The sequence below is a fragment of the Peromyscus leucopus genome, chromosome 12, assembly GCF_004664715.2.
Source record: "Peromyscus leucopus breed LL Stock chromosome 12, UCI_PerLeu_2.1, whole genome shotgun sequence".
Classification (NCBI taxonomy): Eukaryota; Metazoa; Chordata; class Mammalia; order Rodentia; family Cricetidae; genus Peromyscus; species Peromyscus leucopus.
In genome coordinates this window covers 1-22,134 of record NC_051073.1, presented here as the reverse complement: position 1 = coordinate 22,134, position 22,134 = coordinate 1, and the positions used below count along the sequence as shown (strand labels likewise).

The 22,134-nt window shown below is 40.7% G+C and overlaps 1 protein-coding gene and 1 pseudogene across 3 annotated transcripts in view; both read left to right on the top strand.

Moving 5' to 3' along the window:
* Window positions 1-6,229, top strand: part of LOC114685661 (zinc finger protein 431-like) — a 42,343-nt gene extending 36,114 nt beyond the window's left edge. The window contains exons 2-5 of one of the 3 annotated variants that reach the window (XM_037209592.1): window positions 4,371-4,489; window positions 5,593-5,644; window positions 5,834-5,960; window positions 6,165-6,229. In XM_037209592.1, the coding sequence (XP_037065487.1) occupies window positions 5,636-5,644; window positions 5,834-5,960; window positions 6,165-6,229 (201 nt within the window). In that variant the 5' untranslated portion in view covers window positions 4,371-4,489; window positions 5,593-5,635. Of the gene's footprint in view, window positions 1-4,370; window positions 4,490-5,592; window positions 5,645-5,833; window positions 5,962-6,164 lie in introns of those variants that run through there. The other 2 variants (XM_037209591.1, XM_037209590.1) reach the window with 2 other exon arrangements.
* A 133-nt stretch (window positions 6,230-6,362) lies between these two features.
* LOC114685667 lies at window positions 6,363-9,644 on the top strand (annotated as a pseudogene).
* Window positions 9,645-22,134: the final 12,490 nt, after the last annotated feature.

Below are 22,134 nucleotides of genomic sequence, written 5' to 3'. Positions count from 1 at the left end.
CCGCCTGCCTCTGCCTCCCGAGTGCTGGGATTAAAGGCGTGCGCCACCACTGCCTGGCTAAAGAGAATCTTTTTTTTTTTTTTTTTTGGTTTTTCGAGACAGGGTTTTTCTGTGTAGCTTTGCACCTTTCCTGGGACTCACTTGGTAGCCCAGGCTGGCCTCGAACTCACAGAGATCCGCCTGGCTCTGCCTCCTGCGTGTTGGGATTAAAGGCATGCGCCACCACCGCCACCACCTGAACCTTTCTTATTATGCCCAAGCCCCCAAGAACTTGAATAAGGCAGAATTTAAAAATAATGGGGCTGATTTCTTAGATGGGATACTAACTCTTGGATGGCTATTATGATTCATTCAGGACTACAGTGAAAAAAGGAACAAATGGGTCCATAAATAAATGGGAAGTCTGTGGGTTGAAGACAAAAACAACACTAGGTAGTTCCAGTTGACCCTCAAGTGCTGAACAAAGGCAGGGATTTTAAGGGAGATTATTACCATTAAATAGAAGGGCCTTACTCTACACTGGGAGCCTAACAAGGTGCCATAAGGGTACTAATCCATCTTTCTCACCTATTTTTTTCTTTTTTTTAAATTTTATTTTACAAGCTGGGCAGTGGTGGCACACACCTTTAATCCCAGCACTGAGGAGGCAGAGCCAGGTGGAACTCTGTGAGTTTGAGGCCAGCCTGGACTACCAAGTGAGTCCCAGGAGAGGCACAAAGCTACACAGAGAAACCCTGTCTCAAAAAACCAAAAAAAAAAATTATTTTACAATATCATTCAGCTCTACATATCAGCCATGGATTCCCTTGTTCTCCCCCTCCTGCCCCCTCCCCTTCCTCCACCCCACCCCCCATTCCTACTTCCTCCTGGGCAAAGTCTCCCCCAAGGACTGAGATCAACCTGGTAGACTCAGTCCAGGCAAGTCCAGTCCCCTCCTCCCAGACTGAGCCAAGCATCCCTGCATAAGCCCCAGGTTTCAAACAGCCAACTCATGCAGTGAGCACAGGACCCAGTACCACTGCCTAGATGCCTCCCAAACAGATCAAGACAATCAACTGTTTCACTTATTCAGAGGGTCTGATCCAGTTGGGGGCCCCTCAGCCATTGGCTCATAGTTCGTGTGTTCCCATTCGTTTGGCTATTTGTACCTGTGCTTTATCCAACTTGGTTTCAACAATTCTCGCTCATATAAACCCTCCTTTTTCTCGCTAATTAGACTCCCGGAGCTCTACCTGGGGCCTAGCCATGGATCTCTGCATCCAGATCCCTCAGTCGTTGGATGGGGTTTCTGGCACGACTATTAGGGTGTTTGGCCATCCCATCAACAGAGTAGGTCATATGACATAAAATACCTTGGGGTAACACTAACCAAGCAAGTGAAGGACCTATATGACAAGAACTTTAAGTCCCTGAAAAAAGAAATTGAAGATGTCAGAAAATGGAAAGATCTCCCATGCTCATGGATAGGCAGGACCAACATAGTAAAAATGGCAATTTTACCAAAAGCAATCTACAGATTCAATGCAATCCCCATCAAAATAACAACACAATTCTTCACTGACCTGGAAAGAATAATACTCAACTTCATATGGAAAAACAAAAAACCCAGGATAACCAAAAGAATCCTGTACAATAAAACAACCTCTGGAGGCATCACGATCCCTGACTTCAAGCTCTACTATAGAGCTACAGTAATAAAAACAGCTTGGTATTGGCATAAAAACTGACATGTGGACCAATGGAATCGAATTGAAGACCCTAATATTAATCTGCACACCTATGAACATATAATTTTTGACAAAGAAGCCAAAACTTTACAATGGAAAAAAGAATGCATCTTCAACAAATGGTGCTGGCATAACTGGATATCAATGTGTAGAAGGCTGCAAATAGATCCATATCTGTCACCATGCACAAAACTTAAGTCCAAGTGGATCAAGGACCTCAACATAAATCCAGTTACTCTGAACCTGCTAGAAGAGAAAGTAGGAAGTAGTCTTGAACACATTGGCATAGGAGATCACTTCCTAAATATAACACCAGTAGCATAGACACTGAGAGAAACAATCAATCATCAAAGGGACCTCCTGAAACTGAGAAGTTTTTGTAGAGCAAAGGATATGGTCAACAAGGCAAAGTGACAGCCTACAGAATGGGAAAAGATCTTCACCAACCCCACATCTGACAGAGGACTGATATCCAGAATATATAAGGAACTCAAGAAATTAGACATCAAAATGACTAACAGTCCAATTAAGAAATAGGCTATAGAACTAAACAGAGAATTCTCAACAGAGGAAACTCAAATGGCTGAAAGACATTTAAGGAATTGCTCAACATCCCTAATCATCAGGGAAATGCAAATCAAAACAACTCTGAGATACCACCTTATGCCTGTCAGAATGGCTAAGATAAAAAACACTGAAGACACTTTATGCTGGAGAGGATGTTGAACTATGGGAGCTCTCCTCCACTGCTGGTGGGAATGCAAGCTTGTACAACCACTTTGGAAAGCAATATGGTGCTTTCTTAGAAAATTGGGAATCAATCTCCCGCAAGATCCAGCTATACCACTCTTGGGCATATACCCAAGGTATGCTCAATCATACCACAAGAGCACTTGCTCAGCTATGTTCATATCAGCATTGTTTGTAATAGCCAAAACCTGGAAGCAATTTAGATGCCCTTCAACTGAAGAATGGATAAATAAATTGTGGTACATATACACAATGGAATACTACTCAGCAGAGAAAAACAATGACATCATGAGGTTTGCAGGCAAATGGATGGATCTAGAAAAATCATCCTGAGTGAGGTAACTCAGACTCAGAAAGACAAATATGGTATGTACTCACTCATAGGAGGATACTAGATGTGGAACAAGGATGACTGGACTGATACTCACATCACCAGGGAGGCTACCTGGAAAACAGGACTCCAAGAAAGACACAAGGGTCACCCAATGACGGAGAAATGGCTGAGATCTACATGAACAACCTGGACATGAGTGGGAGTAATGAAGGGCAAGGGTTGAGGGAAAGAGAGCCTGTGGGAGCGAGAGATCCCAGCTGGATCAAGAACAGAGGGAGAACAAGGAATAGGAGACCATGGTAAATGAAGAGCACATGAGAAAAGGAAGAAACAAAGTGCTAGAGAGGCCCACAGAAATCCACAAAGATACCCCCATAATCGACTGCTGGCAATGGTTGATAGACAGCCGGAACTGACCTAATTCATCCTTCTATGCCCTAAGTTAAGGGAAGAATTAGGCAAAGTGAGTCCCAGTTCCAGGAAGCAACTTCATACAAAGCCTGCTGCAACTCTGGTCCAAGCATGGCAGGGTCCATCACAACTTAGAAACCAAATTTTGGGGGAATCATTGATGTTTAACTGTTTCTGAAAACAACAAAGATGCAAAATTTAAGGCCATACATTCTTAGTGTGTATTTTCAGTTCAGTACTGTTGTAAGCATCTGTATTTGGTATGATAAGAGCTCCAGTGAGGAGACTGTGAGAGTTCATTGCTTGATGCTATGAGAATGAAGCCTGGGTTGTATTTTGAGAACTTAAGATGCTGAGATATTTAAGCTATGAGACATCTTCCATGGAGAGCTGCGTATATGGAGTGGAAGTAACCAAAGATAGAGATATAAGAAAAATTGTGGAGAGAGGGACATCTAAGCCCTTTGAAACTGAAGCCCTATTTGTCTGACACAGAGCTATGGGATTTGATGGTTGCCCTGCTGGGTTTCAGCCTTGCCTTGGTCCAGTCTTCCCCCACTATGTCTCAATTCCTCTCTTTTGGAATGGGAATGGCTATTCTGTGCCATTTGGATGTTGGAAAGATTTAACTTGTTTTCTGATTTTACAAGATGACACAGTCAAGAGATTGTCTTGAGTGTCAAAAAAGACTGGACATTTGCACAGTGTAGGGGCAGAGTATGAGGATCATTGAAGTGACTAAATTTGTTTTCTTCATGGATGACCCTAAGCCTATAGTGACCTGGGTGTGAATCTAGTTGACTGAATAAAAAGCTACCATATAAAATAAGGTATCTGGACACTTGTCTCTCCTTGGTGGCTTTGTTTGGGTTGTTTGTAGAACCTTTAGTAGGAGAAATCTTTCTAGATGAAATTCTACATTGGGGATAGGATTTGAATGTCAATAGCCTCTACCCATTTTCTGTTCTTTGTTTCTACTATGGTATGGTTGAAACAAATCAGCCAGCACCCTTCTTGTGCTATCACGAGTTCACCACTATCATAAATGGTATCTCTATATCACATAATATACACTTGAAGCAAATTGCTATTAAATCTTAAGCCATTTTGCTTGCTTGAATTTTTAAATTTTATTGTTTTTATTCTAGTTTCTGAAGATAAGGTTTGTCTGAGTAGCCCTGGATGTTCTGAAAGTTGCACTGAAGACCAGGCTGGCTTCAAAATCAGAGATTCACCTGATTCTTGCTCCTACATGCTGGGATTAAAGGTTGGCCAACATTCCTGGTATTTGGTGATGGGCATAGAGTATATATATATATATATATATATATATATATATATATATATATATATATATTTTGGTTTTTCGAGACAGGGTTTCTCTGTGTAGCTTTGCGCCTTTCCTGGGACTCACTTGGTAGCCCAGGCTGGCCTTGAACTCGCAGAGATCCACCTGGCTCTGCCTCCGAGTGCTGGGATTAAAGGCGTGCGCCACCACCGCCCGGCCGAGTATATATTTTTTTTTACATGTCAATCATAAACTGCTTTCTGAGCTTCACTCTCAGCTTTAATTTTGAAATTTGGCAGAGTGTATTGTTCTCTTTCCCATGATGGTAGTATTCATGACATTAATACTGCCTAGGCCTTCTGAGTCATTAGATTACAGGTGTGTGACATTCATCCTACTTGTGTTTGTTTTAATTTTTTTAATGAATATGATTCTTTTGCCTGTATTCATGGATATGTACCAACCATGTGCCTGATCCTCACAGTAGTCAAAACATTGTCTTGAAACCCATGAGCTTGGAATAGTTATGACCCCCCATGTAAGTACTGGCAATTTAGCCCACCTTTATGCAAGAGCAGCAAGAACTCCTAACTTCTGAGCTATCTCTCCTCCCCTGTGTTGATTATTTGTGATAAAAATTTATATTGTTAATGTTTTCATCTATCTATTTGTAAGTGTTTTAATGCACAATTCCTTTTAGTAAGGTTTATTAAAGTTACAGTTTAAACTGGAACACTTACGATTCCTGGAAGATGAATACAGAACTGGAGTGAATGTATAACTCTTTGTAGGAACTTCAGTATTTCTTCTTTTTTGTTTGATTGATTGGTTGATTTTTGCAGTGGGGATAAGTTGTTAATATTTACTTCTTGATGTCCAGGAACTGATTGCATTGCCTTGGCTAGCTTTTAACTCAGAAGCAGATATATCTGCCTCTGCCTTCTGAGTGCTGAGATTAAAGACATTAACCAATATACCAAGCTTGCTTATCTTTTTTGTAGTTAGTAATTGTTTATACAATTTCTCTGATGTGTACTCAATACTGTTGATATGTTTGCTTGTCTCTCTATGTCTGTTAATAGGTAATTTTCTTGCAGTGTGATATCCCACTCAAAGTGTTCAGAAATGATAGAGGTAAACATTCTATTCAGTTTCCTTCTAAAATGACTTGATGATTATATTATAATGTCTATGTCATAAATAAGGGTGGGAAGCAGAGGAATTATGACTATTTTGTCAAAGAAGTATACTTTTACAATATTATCAGTATTATGGTTTTGTTGTATACATATATATGGCATATTTATGTTTGGCATATTTTAGGATGCAGTGACCTATAATGATGTGCATGTCAACTTCACTCAGGAAGAGTGGGCATTGCTGGATCCTTCTCAGAAGAATCTCTACAGAGATGTGATGCTGGAGACCTATATGAACCTCACTGATATAGGTAATGCTGTAAATTTTTTGTCACATTTAAAAATAAGGGGACAACTGTTTCTTGGTTATTGGTGTGCTTCTCTAATGTTGATTGAGAATGAGGAAGAATGGGGTGAATAAATCATGCATGGTTCTAAGGATCACTGAAGATTGTAACTTAAATTTTGCACAAGTTCTAGTACTACTTTATATATTTCCTCATGCTATATTTTAGGCTACAATTGGGAAGATCATAAAGTTGAAGAGCACTGTCAAAGTTATCAAAGATATGGAAGGTAATTTTCATGTGCAAGCTGATACAAATGCGCCTCTGGAGATATTTTAATGTATCTAGAAGTTTTAAAGAAAAGTACCAGTAGCAGCTTAAATTTGCATTGATGATTCTTAAATGCTCACAAACCCATATACCTCGATGACAGGTAAGTGAATTGTGTTTGCAAGTCATTCTTTTAAGAAGGAAGACAAGGAATCAATGCCTTAACATATATCACCATTTGAATCATAGCTCCATCAGAGCTAGCTGTGCTGTAGAACTGCCAATCCATTTAGTTTCATACCACTCATATTACAAAAGGTATACATGTTGACTATGTGATAAGTGTATGTCTAAAACCTTCTAATAAACAAATAGTCCATAGTAAAACCAGTGTTATTCATAGTGGTTCTATCATTGCTAAGTTTAGTGAGATGGGCAGTTAGAGTCAAGAGTTAAGTGAGAGTTGTTGTGAAGAAACCTTAATCCCTATACCAGAAACAGAAAGTCAAACTGTGTGAATGCAATGTAGAAACCTTTTATTTGTTATTCTTCCTTTAATAGGTACATCATATGTTACTCTGGATACAAGTCATATAAGCATAGGTGTAGACACATTTCTAAATGGTCTTATTAAATAAAAAACATGGAGCCAGATACAGGGGTGAAAGCCTGAGAGAGATCAGGGAAATAGGGAAAGCCACAGCTAACCTTACCTCACCAACTCTGCAGCTTCCAAATGCAAGTTACTTCCTGTCTACCCATGCCTATATGCCTTGCTGTTCTGCCATCTGATTTGCTTTCTCTGTCCAGCTACATTACTTCCTCTTCCTGCCTAGCTCTGTCACTTCCTGTTTTTCTGTACAGACATCCATGGTTAACTAGTGTTGGAATTGAAGGTGTTTGCCACCATACCTGGCTCTGTTTTCAGTGTGGCCTTGAACTCACAGAGATCCAGACAGATCCCTGCCTGCCAAGTAATAGGATTAAAAGCATGTGTTACCATTGCCTGACTCCTTTGTTTACTTATAATGGCTGTTCCTATTCCTCTGATCTCCAGGCAAGCTTTATTTATTAAAACACAAATAAAATATCATCACATTTCAGCACAAATAAAATATCACCACACATAGTGATATAGAAAGAAGCTATGTACCTCTCTCCATCTCAGAACATTATGTAGTAGTACTCATGTTGAGTAGACTTGTTGAATGTAATTCATGTTTACAAGTAATTGCTTTTCCAGCTTCAATGGAAATACATCAACAAACACACTGAAGAAAAGCCCTATGAGTACTAGTATTATATAAATAATTCTGTTTGTCCTGGTTCACTTTGCAAATGTAGTATGACTCACAGTATAGGAAATTTGTCAATGGAATAAGTGGGGTAAAGGTCTGAATTCTACCAGTTGTCTTCAAATATGTGAAAAATCTCATTAAAAATGCCATAAATGTGAGCCAGGTCATTATAGCTCTTACCATCATAGGCATTTTCAAATATGCAAAATAATCTTTAATGAAAGGAAACAACATGAGTGTAAGCAAAGTGATAAAACCTTAAGATCTGATTCCTCTTTACATTTAGACCAAATTGTAAAGTTAACTCATACAGATATAAAGATTCAACAGTGTAACAAATGTGTTACAGCTTTTAAATGTGCCAATTATCCTTGCAGGCATGAAAGAAGTCATACAGGAGAGCAAACTTCTGAATATACTGAATGTGTTAAAGCATTTTCATATCATAGTCTTCTTCAAAGGCATGAAATTCATATTGGAAAGAAGCCCTATGCAGGTATTCAATATGGTGAAGCCTTAACATGTCATAATAGACTCCGAATACATAAACATACACATACTGGAGAGAAACCCTATGAATGTATTCAATGTGGTAAAGCATTTGCATATCATAGTCTTCTTCAAATGCATGAAAGAACACATACTGGAGAGAAACCCTATGAATGTAATCAATGTGGTAAAGCCTTTGCACGTTATAGTCATCTTCAAAGGCATGAAAGAACACATATGGGAGTGAAACCCTATGAATGTAATCAATGTGATAAAGCCTTTGCATGTTACAGTTATCTCAAAATACATAAAAGAACACATACTGGAGAGAAACCCTATCAATGTAATCAATGTGGTAAAGCCTTTGCACATCATAGTAGTCTCCAAATACATAAAAGAACACATACTGGAGAGAAACCCTATGAATGTAATCAGTGTGATAAAGCCTTTGCTCATCACAATTCTCTTAAATGGCATAAAAGAATACATACTGGAGAGAAACCCTATGAACGTAATCAATGTGGTAAAGCCTTTGCACAACAAGGTCATCTTCAAAGACATGAAAGAATACATACTGGAGAGAAACTCTATGGATGTAATCAATGTGATAAAGCCTTTGGATGTCATAGTTATCTCAAAATACATAAAAGAACACATACTGGAGAGAAACCCTATGAATGTAATCAATGTGGTAAAGGCTTTGCTCATCACAGTTATCTCAAAATACATAAAAGAACACATACTGGAGAGAAACCCTACCAATGTAATCAGTGTGATAAAGCCTTTGCTCATCACAATTCTCTTCAATGGCATAAAAGAACACATACTGGAGAGAAACCCTATGAATGTAATCAATGTGGTAAATCCTTTGGACAACAAAGTGATCTTCAAGTGCATAAAAGAATACATACTGAAGAGAAACCCTATGAATGTAATCAATGTGGTAAAGTCTTTGCACAACAAGGTCATCTTCAAATGCATGAAAGAACACATACTGGAGAGAAACCCTATGAATGTAATCAATGTGGTAAAGCCTTTGGATGTCACAGTTATCTCAAAATACATAAAAGAATACATACTGGAGAGAAACCCTACGAATGTAATCAGTGTGGTAAAGCCTTTGCATATCATAGTTATCTCAAAATACATAAAAGAACACATACTGGAGAAAAACCCTATGAATGTAATAAATGTGGTAAAGCCTTTGTATGTCACAGTAGTCTCCAAATACATAAAAAAACACATACGGGAGTGAAACCCTATGAATGTAATCAATGTGGTAAAGCATTTGCATATCATAGTCTTCTTCAAATGCATGAAAGAACACATACTGGAGAGAAACCTTATGAATGTAATCAATGTGGTAAAGCCTTTGCACAACACAGTTGTCTCCAACTACATAAAAGAACACATACGGGAGTGAAACCCTATGAATGTAATCAATGTGGTAAAGCCTTTGGGCAACAAAGTAATCTTCAAATGCATAAAAGAATACATACTGAAGAGAAACCCTATGAATGTAATCAATGTGGTAAAGTCTTTGCACAACAAGGTCATCTTCAAATGCATGAAAAAATACATACTGGAGAGAAACCCTATGAGTGTAATCAATGTGGTAAAGCATTTGCATATCACAGTTATCTCAAAATACATAAAAGAACACATACTGGAGAGAAACCCTATGAGTGTAATCAATGTGGTAAAGCCTTTGGACAACAAAGTGATCTTCAAGTGCATAAAAGAACACATACTGGAGAGAAACCCTACATGAGTAACTTTTAGTGTGTAATTAGTCTGTTAAAGCCTTTGAATATAGCATTAGATTTTGAGGATCTGAAAAAACTCATGCTGAAGGGAATCTGAATATAAAGCATTTAGTAATATTTTTAGCCAACCCACTTACATTACACAAAATTATTCTGGAGAAAACAATCTGAGAAGTGTTAACAATTGGTTCAAGCAATATGATGCCCCCTCTTTATTTTGTTTACATCTGCAAGCTCACATGGACACAAGGCCTATGAATTTAAATGATAAAGTAACTTTTAGATTTCATACTTCTCAATTACATGAGATAATGAATCCAGGTGTAAAACTTCCTGCATGTGTATTAGTGCCTTTTCTGCTGCTGTAATATAACATTATTTCTATATTTGCTTACAAAAGTGTTTAAGTTGTCCCTGGATTCCTGACCAATACAGGATCAGCATGAAAATGGCATGGAAACAAGTGTCAGACATGGCAGCTAAAGTAGAAAGCTAAAAATTCATATCCTTAACCTGCAGCATGAAGCAGAAAGTGTAAATTGGAAATGGTGTGCAGATATAAACTCAGGCCAACCACCAGTGAAGTATTTCTTCCAGCAGGGCAGCATTTTCTAAATCTTCAAACATGATATCACAGACTGGGAATGATTGATTCTCTGACTTCAAGCCTACATGCTTGCTTTCTATTACATGAAACAATTCATAATGGAGAAAAACCCTGTAAACCTTTAGATGCCTCAACACCTGTGTTACAGGAATTATAAGAGAAAAACATTCATGAGTGAAAATTAGTTTAAAGATTTGTTTTAATTTTAATTATGAAATGTCAGTGTGTCTTTGTGTGGGTGTGTGCATGTGCATTCTGGTTGCCAAATAGGTTAGACCCTTGGAGATTTTTGTAGCAAAAATTACTAGAAGTCATCAAAAACCTGACCTTGGTCCTGGGAATAAACTTATATTAAGGGCTCAGCCATGTCTCTAGTCCTGTAAATATTCTAAAGCTATATATATATATATTGATATTAAGAAATAGGGAGGAACTCATACAAGAGAAAACCCTATTCAGGTAAATGATTTGGTAAGGACTTTAAACATCACAGTTGTCTTCAGTTTCAAGAAAAAAATGTGTTTCATCTCCTTTTCATTTTAGCCTTGAAGTAAGTAAATTATTAACCAAGTTCATTGTGGGGTACCTGCCTCAACCTTTTACCCCAGGCTACTCTTGAGGAGTGAGGGATAAGGGATTAGATAGAAGGATGGAGGGGAGAGAAAAAGAAACACAGGACAGCCTCGGGAGGGCCAGGATCCCTATCCACCAGCCCAGAACTTTATTCAAAAGGATTTTTATAACAATGCCAAGGGACAAGGCAAAAGACCTTCCCCTTGCTAAATACAGCCAAGTGCAGACCCTTTCAGACACATGGCCCCAGGCCCGTGGTCCAATCATCCTCTTCTGCAGCCCTTCTGGGTAAAGCAAGCTCAGATCTCACTAGGAAACCTCTGTGGGCTCCCATAGTTCACTAAAGACTATTATGAAGCCAAGTAGTGGTGGCGCATGCCTTTAATCCCAGCACTCGGGGCAGAGACAGGCGGATCTCTGTGAGTTTGAGGCCAGCCTGGTCTACAGAGAGAGCTCCAGGACAAGCACCAAAACTACATGGAGAAACCCTGTCTCAAAAAACAAACAAACAAACAAAAAGACTATTATGAAGATCACATTGTGGCTTCTATTTGCAACATTTGAGGTAGATATTAAAGTATGCTGTATGTGTGGCAAACCCATTTAGTGAAGTTTATTTTTTGGTCCTTTTATTCTTTCTGTGGCTTTTGTTCATCTTCTATTTTGCTTTCACTTAGTGAGAGGTATTTTTTTGCTTCGATGTATAGAATGGGATGGCCATCATCTAAATTTGTATTTAAATATTAGGCAGTGTGTGATCATACTTTTCAAGTTAGTGTGTCTGTAAAGGGGTGCTGGGTTTTGGTTCCTGGTTTTATTTTTCATAAATTTCCTTGAAATGTTGTTTGTTATCCAGCTTGTTTGTTAGTAATTAGTCAAAAGTACATTTGAACTCTTGATCCTCATGTGTCAGTCTCCTGAGTACAAGTCTAAGGGTGTATGATGTGCTCCCAATGTTTGGTGTTTTGTCAACACATATTAAGAATGTTAATGTTAAAATGCTTAATAGAAGAGAATATAAGAAACATTAAATACCTCATGTGTGCATCCAAAGAAACATTTTCATCTACCTAGAAGAAATGTAATGAAGTAGCATAATCAGCAATCAATTGTATATTTCACAATATAACTGATGTACTATGGATATGTATATATTATTTGAAGTTCCATGCATTTTCATGTCCTCATCAGTTATCCATTTCACATATCTTGAAGTATTACCTTCTAAGGGAATTATCCAGAGATGCTATATAATATAATGCCATGAGATTTATTTTTTAAAAATCTGTTGTGTGTTTGTATAATGTGACTATGGGTTTTAGGCCATGACAGATAATATGGAGATAAAAAGATAACTCTGTCAGGTCTACTTTTGTCCAGTTTCATATGGTGATCAAGATGAGGTTACAGCCTTGCACAACACAGATATTTCTTTTTTCATTTTTCTTTATTAAGAAATTTTCTACTCACTCTACACACTACCCACAGATCCCACTTCCTCCCACCACCCAGCCCCCCCAAGCCACCCCACATCCCCCAAATCAAGGTCTTCCATGTCAACAGAGCCTGGCACACTGAGCCTAGGCAGGTCCAAGCCCCTTCCCACTGCACCAAGGCATCACACCATAGGCACCAGACTCCCGAAAGCCTGCCTGTGCACCAGGGGTGGACCCTGATCCCCCTGCCTGGGTGCCCCCCAAACAGTTCAAGCTAAACAACTGTCATCTGTATTCAGAGGGCCTAGTCCAATCCCATGGGGCCTCCACAGCCACTAGCCTACAGTTCATGGGCTTCCACTAGTGTGGCCAGTCATCTCTGCATGTCTTCCCATCATGATTTTGACACCCCCCACCTGCAGAATTTCTCCTCTCTCATTGATTGTATTCCCAGAGCTCAGCCTGGTGCCTGGCTGTGGATCTCTGCATCTGCCTCCATCAGTCACTGGACAAAGGCTCTATGATTCTCTGTCACACAGGTGGAAGAGTGCCCAGAATATTAACCTCACTACTATAGGTCTGTGCCTTTAGGAACTAGCCTCACAAAGAAAGGGGAGCACTCCTTCCAACCTCCCTGCTGTGAGTGAGAGATTTGAAAAGCCTCCCTGGAGACTTGTAAACTTAGAATACACCTTACTTTTGCATTCTGTACCTAAAGTCTCCAGTGGCGGCTTTGGGGATGTGATCTAGGCACAACAAGACCCTCACTCTATTGTCTCAAAAAGGGGGCCTTAGACAAAGATATCTCAATATAGATAGACCCAGGCCAGTTTCAAGTCACCAGAAATGATGGCACCAGCCCCAGGAACTCAAAAGAACAAAGTCAGAATGTCTGATGGTAACCAATTAGCCACAAAATGCCCCTCTCCGGAGATAACATGACCAGACCCCGGAGAGGAGTTGTAAAACTCCTGACAGGGCAAACAGTTAAGCTAGAATAAGATAAAGTCCAGGCCTGGGGAAAACTGGACCAATCAAGGATGGACCCATACTAACCCCCTCCCCTCTAAGAAATTTTATGAGTTTTGCTTATAAAAACTAACTTCCCCAAGAAAGAGTAACTCTTCCCTGCCTCACTTGAGATGGCTTGAGTTGAGTTCCCTGTCATGACTTGTAACAGATAAACCTTGCTTTTGCATTCTGGTATGCTCGTCCTTGGTGGTCTCTCTGGGGGTTACGATCTGGGCACAATAACTCCACACATTGAATAGTGATCTGTACAAGCTAGCTAGCCACATTGTGTCCGGGAGGAAGAAGGGGAAGTGCCTATGGGGGGGCAGGAAGATAGCATGTTCTGCTATTGGAGCCAGGGGCAAGTGCTATTAAAATGCAAATCTCTGTTGATCTAGAAAAGGTCTTTGTTTGGGGTGCAAAGTTGGGTCAGGAATCATTGTGGTATGTTCTTAAGCACATTGTAACACTATGGGAGGTGCTCTTGTCACTCAGGCCTTACTAGCCAATCAGGCCCTCCAGGCAACCTGCCAGTCAGAAGTGTTGCAGGGCCCTTCCGGATGCCAGTCATAAGGTGTGGCTTTAAAGAGGAGCTGGTGCCAGTAATTTTGTGTGCTATGCTGCAATTGCTGCTGTAGGGAGCTGAGCAGAGACCTTGGGTGAGCTGGGAAATCAGGACATGGTGAGTGAGGAACTGCTGTTCCCAAATAGTGAGGAGCAAATGGTGAGTTGTGGGAGCCAGTGTTGTGGGTCCTTCCTAGATCTTGGTGGGAACCTGCAGCCAGATTCCCTATCCTGAGAGGTCCCATGTAGTCTTTTCAACTCCCTGTACTCAAGGGCAGGTTTCTAAATAACTTTGATCTGTGGGCTGCATCTGTGCACAGCTTTAGGAGCAGGGAGCTGTGTGTAGAAACATCTTAGCAGTCAACTTCAACATGCTTTTGGTGCATCCATGGAAAGCAGGTTGCCAAATTCAGAGAGACCTAGTTTCTCCAGTATCTTCTAGATGTGTAGCACTTTGCATTTAACCTTTATGTGTATAATACATTGAGAGTTAATTTCATGGAGCCCCAACCTTAAGGCATGTCATGTCATAAAGTTCCAATTTTTTTCCTGAGAAAATAATAGTTCAGAGAGATGGGCAATGTGACACCAGGTGACAAATATTTGAAAAATATTTGCTTCAGATCCAGAAAACCCATCTCCTTCCACCATATGGAGCTAAGGTTATGAGTCCCAAGGCCACTGTGGGTTTAGTCAGTAATGTTCTTGAGATATCCAGTGATCCTCTTGTGCATCATTGTTTGATTAGCCTCCTCCTGATTTTGTCCCTTTGTATGGCAGTTTCTGTTGACTTCATTGAAGTCTTCCATTCCCTTCCATTTCCCCCCTGAATGTAGAATATAGGATGCTATTCTTCTTAAGAAGCTTAATTGGCATGAGACATGCTTATGCAAGACCTCTCCAAATGAGCTTTTGTATTTTCTACTTTCTACTTTTCCCATCTTTCTCATCCCCTGGCACTTCCACCTCAGGACACTGTCACTGAAGAATGACCTGTTGTATCAGGTCACTGGTGTACTTAAGAAATAATTCTGGGAGTTTCTTTGCTGTGTAACTCACCCATCTGCCTAAGTGGCTAGACCTACAAGTTAGCTGTCTCTATTTAAACTGTTCAAAGTATAACCTTGAGCATGAACCTAAAAGAAAGTTAAGAATGGCAGCATATATGGAATGCAAAAATCTGTCTAGGTTGTCTTCTCTTTGGGTATTAGCCATGCATAGTATCATTAAAGTGATTTTATATTAATCTTGTAAGTGTGAAGAGTGATTTCTCCCTGGGAAGGCATATTAATTCTAGAACAGCTGCATTTCCAGCCTTTTAGAAAAATGTTTCTGAAATAAGCTCTCAATAGTTTGTGATTGTTAACTTGAGCCAAAGAATATTGAATTTCCAATTAGGGAATTCTCCAATGCAGATATGTTAAATAAGTCCTGTGTTGACTCAGGTGGCTTTGATTCCAGCCTGTTGCTCTCCAGGGCAATGACCTTGCTGTCCTCAATCTTACACCTTCAACATTCTTAAATTAAATTACTGTGCCACCTCAGAGTTTTAAAATTATCAATTTGAGTCTTGTAGCTGACTATTCATTGCAGTCACAGAAAAAGGCTTTGCATGTGGAGCATGGCTTCTGCCTTCAGACCAGAATAGGAGGAATAGTTTATTTTGTACACTGCAGGAGGAAACAGGGCAGGCTATCAGCTGCTTGAGTCACCATTATGAAATTGTGGACCTCATTGTGGGAGAAGAAGTGGTTTTATAATTACTCAGCATCTTTTAATCAATGGCATGTGAATGAACACAAACCACATTGGTGGGGTATAGTTTGTGATTGTCAACTTGAGTCAAAGAATATTGAATTTCCAATTAGGGAGCTCTCCAATGCAGATATGTTCAATCCTGCTTGACACAGTTAAGTCAGCACAGAGGATTGAGAAAGAAACAGGACATTTGACTGTTACTTTTCCTCTGTGTCTGGTTATTGATCTTAGCAGCCAACATGTGCTTATGGGAAAGGTCAATCTGTCTCTTACTAATGGCATTCTCTCTACTATGGTAGGGCCTAGTCTTTTCCAATGTCCATATAGTTAAGTTTTTTATCTTAAGAATAAATTATTTTTATCATTTTATAAAGTCAATTATGGGTATCATTTTTTAAAATTTCGTTTTCTTTAAATTCATTTCTAGCTGTTTCTGTTCTCTAATGTTTCTCAGTCATTGATACTATCATTGCTTTTTTTTCTCAAATGTTGTTGATTATTTATATCTGTGTGGTGTTTCCTGTAGCTTAGGTTGCCTCGTGATATGTAATTGAGAATTGCTTTGAATGCCTAATCCTACCTCTGCTGCCCAGTGCTGGGAAGACAGTCCCGCAATTCCTTCCAGGCTGGTCCTTGACAAGTTAATGAGTGTCCTCCAACCTTTCTGGCTTTTATTGGGGACAAATAAGAAGGACCTTTGCAAAAATTGAGTTCATTGAACAACTCTGAATTTGGTGTAGTGTGACAGTGCAGAAATGGAGGGGCAGAAAGGAGGATGAAAGAATGCTTTACTGCTGGTCCTTGACTAGTGAGTGAGAAGGAAAATTAGATCAGTTTATGAGTGTCCTCCAATATTTCTGGCTTTTATTGGGCACTTACAAATGAAGAGGGACCTGTGCAAGGACTGAGTTCACTGACCAACTTTGAAGCTGGTGCAGTGACAGTGCAGACAGGGAGAGGCAGGCAGGAAGGTGAGTGTGGGAGTCCCCAGAGGTTTCCTAGTAAGATCTGAGCTTGCTTTACACAGCAGGGCTGCATTAGGGGCATGGCTTTACTAGGTGTTTGGAAGGGTCTGCATTTGGCTGTGCTAGGAGGAGGTCTTTTGCTCTACCCCTTTGCATTTCTATAAATAGTCCTTTAGCAGAGACAGAAGGGGCTGGTGGGTTTTGACCCAGGCCCACCCAAGGCTATTCTATGTTTTTATCTGTCTTTCTCCCTTCTATATTTCTATCTAAATACTTCCCACTTCTCTCTGCTCAAGAGTAACCTGGGGGTAAAAGTGGGAGTAGGTCCCCCACAGGTGACGGCTTTCTTGATTTGACAGCAATTGAGATTAGCAATGTAGAGTCAGGTAATCAATTTTAGGTGATCCATAAATGTCCTGACTGGTCATGTGTTGGGAACCACAGACCAGGACAATAAAAAATCTGGATAAAGGACTGACCTTATTGTGAAACCAAATTACTGCAGTTACGCTAGTTCAACCAACATTGAAGATTGTAGTCCTGCCTAGCCAGACAGTGATTTTTCTGGTTTAAGATGTCCAGCCTGAGAGAAAAGGTTTGAGTAATCCTTGGTGTGCTCTCATACAAATCTCTAGTCTTTGGGGCACATGGCCATAAACCCTGTTTCAAGTTTTCAAAATAATTCTTTGAGATTATAGCTATGTAGTATCCACAGTCTCTTTCCTGCCTGCAAGCCCTTTCTTGATCCCTCATTGTTTTCTAATCCATGGCCTCTTTTTGCTTTAACAACAGTTACTGTTTGATGTGACCTATGTTTGGCTGCAGGACTTCCCAGCTGTGAGGCAACAGGTTGGCTGCACTGGACATTAAGTGTGTAATGGGATGTTCACCCAAAGACCCTGTTCCTTGGAAGAGGAACAGAAAGTGCTCTGGGAGACTGGAATAATTTCTACTAAAATAAAAATTACCCAGATTAGGGCCTTGTCTGCCCCTAGCATGGAAGGGCAGAGCTGGGAAGGCCTGTGCTTGCTGTGTCATTTGATCATCCAGTAGGGGAGCTGCTAATGTTCTGAGGCCCAGCCAGGTGAGGTTACCTAATGTAGAATTCTGGAAAGGCTTAGCAATGAGGATTAGCAGTAAGATGGAGCTTGCAGGTTCTTTCTAGAATCTCCTCTGGTTCTGCTGTAGGGAGCTGTGAAGGAGACCACAAAGCCATGTCATGGTGAATGTGGGGACCACTGACCCCAGACCAGAAGGAGCACTTTTGCTGAGCTGTCATTTCTGCTGGGACTGGGATGTACCATGAGCCATACTGTGGTTCTCTTGGTCCATTTAGTGACCTGGGCAGTGACCCTTTTCTCCTGAGCCTCCCCAGATGTGAATTTCCTAGGGAGGAGGGGACTTTGTCATCCTGGCTATGGAAGAGCATAATGCTTGTAATATATGTGTCCAGTGTGCACACACAGGCATTTATTTTGGTATGCAATGGGAAGACAGATTGGAAAATTGAAGGTCTCATTTCTAGAAGTTCTGAACATTTCTTTCCACTTCATGTTTGTCTTATAAATGTTACAAACAGTTTAGAAACTGGTAGAAAGGAAGTGATGGGATCATCTTTCAGAAATATGTGATTAGAATGTTTTTAAATTTCTGATATAAGGTTGACCTGATTCAGGGAAGTTTAGTTCCAGGGGAGAAAAGAAGTTTCTGAGATATTTCAGGTGTGTATGGTGTTTGGCAGGTAGATAGGGCAGATTCTACATCTTGTCCCATAAACCATGTAGTAGAAAATAAATGTTAAGTTATTCATCTACATTGTTTTATTTGTGGGCATCAGTGGGGCTGTTTGCCTCCAACTACAACCAGATATGAGTTTGCAGAGCCATAGGAGGAGATCATCTCCATTTTCAACAAGAGCTCTAGAGCATGGGGCCTCTCTGTTTGGAAGAAATATCAGTAGCTAGAGGGTCAGAAACAATAGTTTAAGGGTCACTTTGAAAAACAAAGTAATGTCCATTCACAGAGGGATAGAAAGCCATTGAATCCTTTTACAACCATCTAGAGGGGACTTTCATCACCTTCAAGTGATAGGAGACAGAAGGAGTAATCTGGTATCTTCATCTACATTTTAATGTCATATTTTGGATCTGGAGAGTTTACTGAATACTCATGCTCCTCTTGGATACTCAAGTTTGGTTCCTAGTACCCACATCAGATGACTCAGAACTACTTGTATTTCTAGGTCCAGGAGGAATGATGCATTCTTCTGGCCTCCTAGAGTATCAGATATACAAATGGTGAAATATATATATATATGTGTATATATATGTGTGTGGTGTGTGTGTGTGTGTGTGTGTGTGTGTGATTCCATATTTTAAAAAGGGTTTTCAAAAGGAATGAAATTTAATTTAGGTATATGTTTTGCCAGTATGTATATCAAGTGCATGTCAGCTACCAGTGAAGGTCCTAAGAGAGTGTGATCCCCAGTGCCTGTAGATACAGGCAGTTGTAAGCTGTTCTTTGTGTGCTGGGAGTCAAAGTCAGGCCCTGTAAATGAGCAGCCAGTGTTCTCAAGTGTTGAACCATCTATTCAGCCCCATGAACATGTCATTATAGCAGTAAGGTGTGAATGGATCATCCTGATTTCATCTTTACTTCAGCCATGCTCACCCAAAAGTGTAGTGGGTAGCCATTCCAGCTTTGGTCTGGAAGTTCCTACCCCCATTGAGATTTTGGTAACTATCACACCCACAAGGCGGGACCAAGGGAGGGCCTGAAGACCTGAGATTGGGACATGCTGCGCTCTCTTGCTGCTGGGAGCCCGGACACTAGAGGTGGACGGAGGAGAGTTCTCCAGAGAACATCGCCGAAGTACTGCTGCGTCTTTCCCAGAGCCCTCAACCTACCTATTACTTCATTTGTAAGTTACGCCATTAAATAAATCTCCTTTTAACTACATGGAGTGGCCTTAATAATTTCAACAACATCTGGCGCCCAACGTGGGCACAAACCCATGACCCTGAGATTAAGAGTCTCATGCTCTACTGACTGAGCTAGCCGGGCTAGCCTCGAGCTCGTGATCCTCCTGCCTCCACCTCCTTCAGCAAATCCTACCAGTGTGCACTACCACCACCAGTGACTGTCCAGGCTGCCAGCTCTCTCGGTCTACTCTTGCAAGATTCCCGAAAGTTGCTTGCATCCATATACCATTTCTCAGGTACCATTATATTTCTTCTCAGGTCTTTGATGGGATTGAAGATTAGCAGTTATAGCTACAACTTAGTATATATATAATATCTTAGAACATATTAAGTATTAGATTCAGGTTCTTTAGGATAGGACACCCTTTGGATCTTTGTAACATACCATTTACCTACGCTCTAGACTTCTCTGGATTTTAGTATGTGTTTTTTGCTTGATATTGTTAGGGTTAGGGTTTGGGTTAGGGTTAGGGGTTAGGGTTAGGGTTTAGGGTTAGGGTTTAGGGTTAGGGTTAGGGTTGCTCCTCCTCCTCAGGGTTAGGGTTAGGGGTTAGGGTTGTGGTTGTGGTTGGGGTTAGTGTTAGTGTTAGTGTTAGGTTTAGGGTTCCTCCTCAGGGGTTAGGGTTAGGGTTAAGGTTAGGGTTAGGGTTAGGTTTATGGTTCAATGTTCAGGGTTCAGGGTTAGGGTTAGGGTTCTCAGGGTTAGGGTTAGGGTAAGAGCGTTAGGGTTAGGGTTAGGGTTAGCTTTAGGGTTAGGGGTTAGGGTTAGTGTTAGGGTTAGCATTAGGGTTGGGTTAGGGTTAGGGTTATTGTTTAGGGTTAGGGTTAGGGTTTAGGGTTTGGGTTAGGGTTAGGGTTCCTCCTCCTCCTCCTCCTTCTCCTCCTCCTTCTCCTCCTGGAGTGCCTCTGAAGTCCAAACACGTAGATTTGAGTTTGGTCACAGTCACTCTTACTCCTTGCCTCAGTTTCCTCACATGGAGTAATGGTGCTGAATCGCAGTCCCTACCTCAGGAACCATCCTGAAGATCAGATGAGTCAACTCATGTCAAGTGTTTAGAAAAACCAGCATGGAGCAGTACCGGGTAAGTGACAATTGCTGTTACTACTGTGTTAGCTGGGGACCAATGGTGTCTCGCTCCAAATCCAAATCTCGCTCTACCCCCTCTGTCTTGCTCAACTGTTTCTTTTCCCCTTCCCCAATGTGGCTATGAATGTCTAACAGGTATCAGGAAAAGAGAACTAGTCTTGGAGCCAGAGTGTCATACCCCAGTTCCCCTTGTTCTACTCTTCATTGAACTCCTCCATAAGTCACCTCACTACTCTGGCCTTTAAGATTCTCCTCGGTTGACCAGATGGCCGCAGAGGTGTTCTACTCCAACATGTCATGATTGCTGTGGTATAAAAGTATATCCTGTGGACTAACGTGCTCTCTCTCTCTCTCTCTCTCTCTCTCTCTCTCTCTCTCTCTCTCTCGTGTGTGTTGTGTGTGTGTGTGTGTGTGTGTGTGTGTGTGTGTGTGTAAGGGGTAACTGAATGCCCGACACAGAAGCTCAGGACAATTAACACCAAACAAGTTAGTGCTGTCTCTTTTCTGTGAATCAAAACCCTGCAACATGCCCACACCTGCAGTAAGAACACACCTTCAATTTGCAGATCTTGCCCTCCCAATAGCAGAATTCTAAATTGGAGCTATTTCTGCTAACTCAAGAATAAATCCATAAATATGTCTCCTACGTAACGCCTTGTTAGCTTTGTTACTCAAAGCTCTTAAAAAATAATAAAAACCATCCTTTTTAAATAAATAGTAATTCAGGCATCTTACTTAAGGCTCCCACTTAATTAGTGTGAATCACCAGAGTGTGCTGCTCACTTCTACCCATATGAAGATATTAGATGAACACTGCAAACTTATACACATCCATCAAAAATACATTTTAAAATGCTACTTTCCAGTGTCTCGGGTTATTCTTCCTAGCTCTATTTAGAGATGGTTAGAACATGCACATTTTTCTTGCTATTAAAAATTAATGCTAGCTCACATAGTCACCCAAAAATAACATCCAGAGCAACATCTCAATTTAATCCTGATCCCAGCAAGAGCCACCTTCCACTTTCACAGTTTAAGCAGAATTTTCTCTTCCTTCTCCTCTGTCCCCTGGGGGCGGGAATTCTCTGAAGCCATCTGTCACTCCTCTGAGAGAGAAAGCTGTGCGGCTTGTGCAGAGTCCCAGGAGACTGCCCTGGCACAAGGAAATAGCCGAGGCAGGGCTGTATTCCATGGGACCAGGCTGAACAAAGCCCCAGGACACCATGGTTTTACTGTTTTTATTGACATAATGCCCTTCTCCAGTGGAGCCCCACACAGGCTGTGTGAGAAAGACCTTCCCAGAGTTTGGATACCTGTCACATGCTCAAATGACTGCCCATCCCACCTGGCGAGGAGGGAAATGATTTTGAAGACTTGAAGAGTGCTCCCTCCT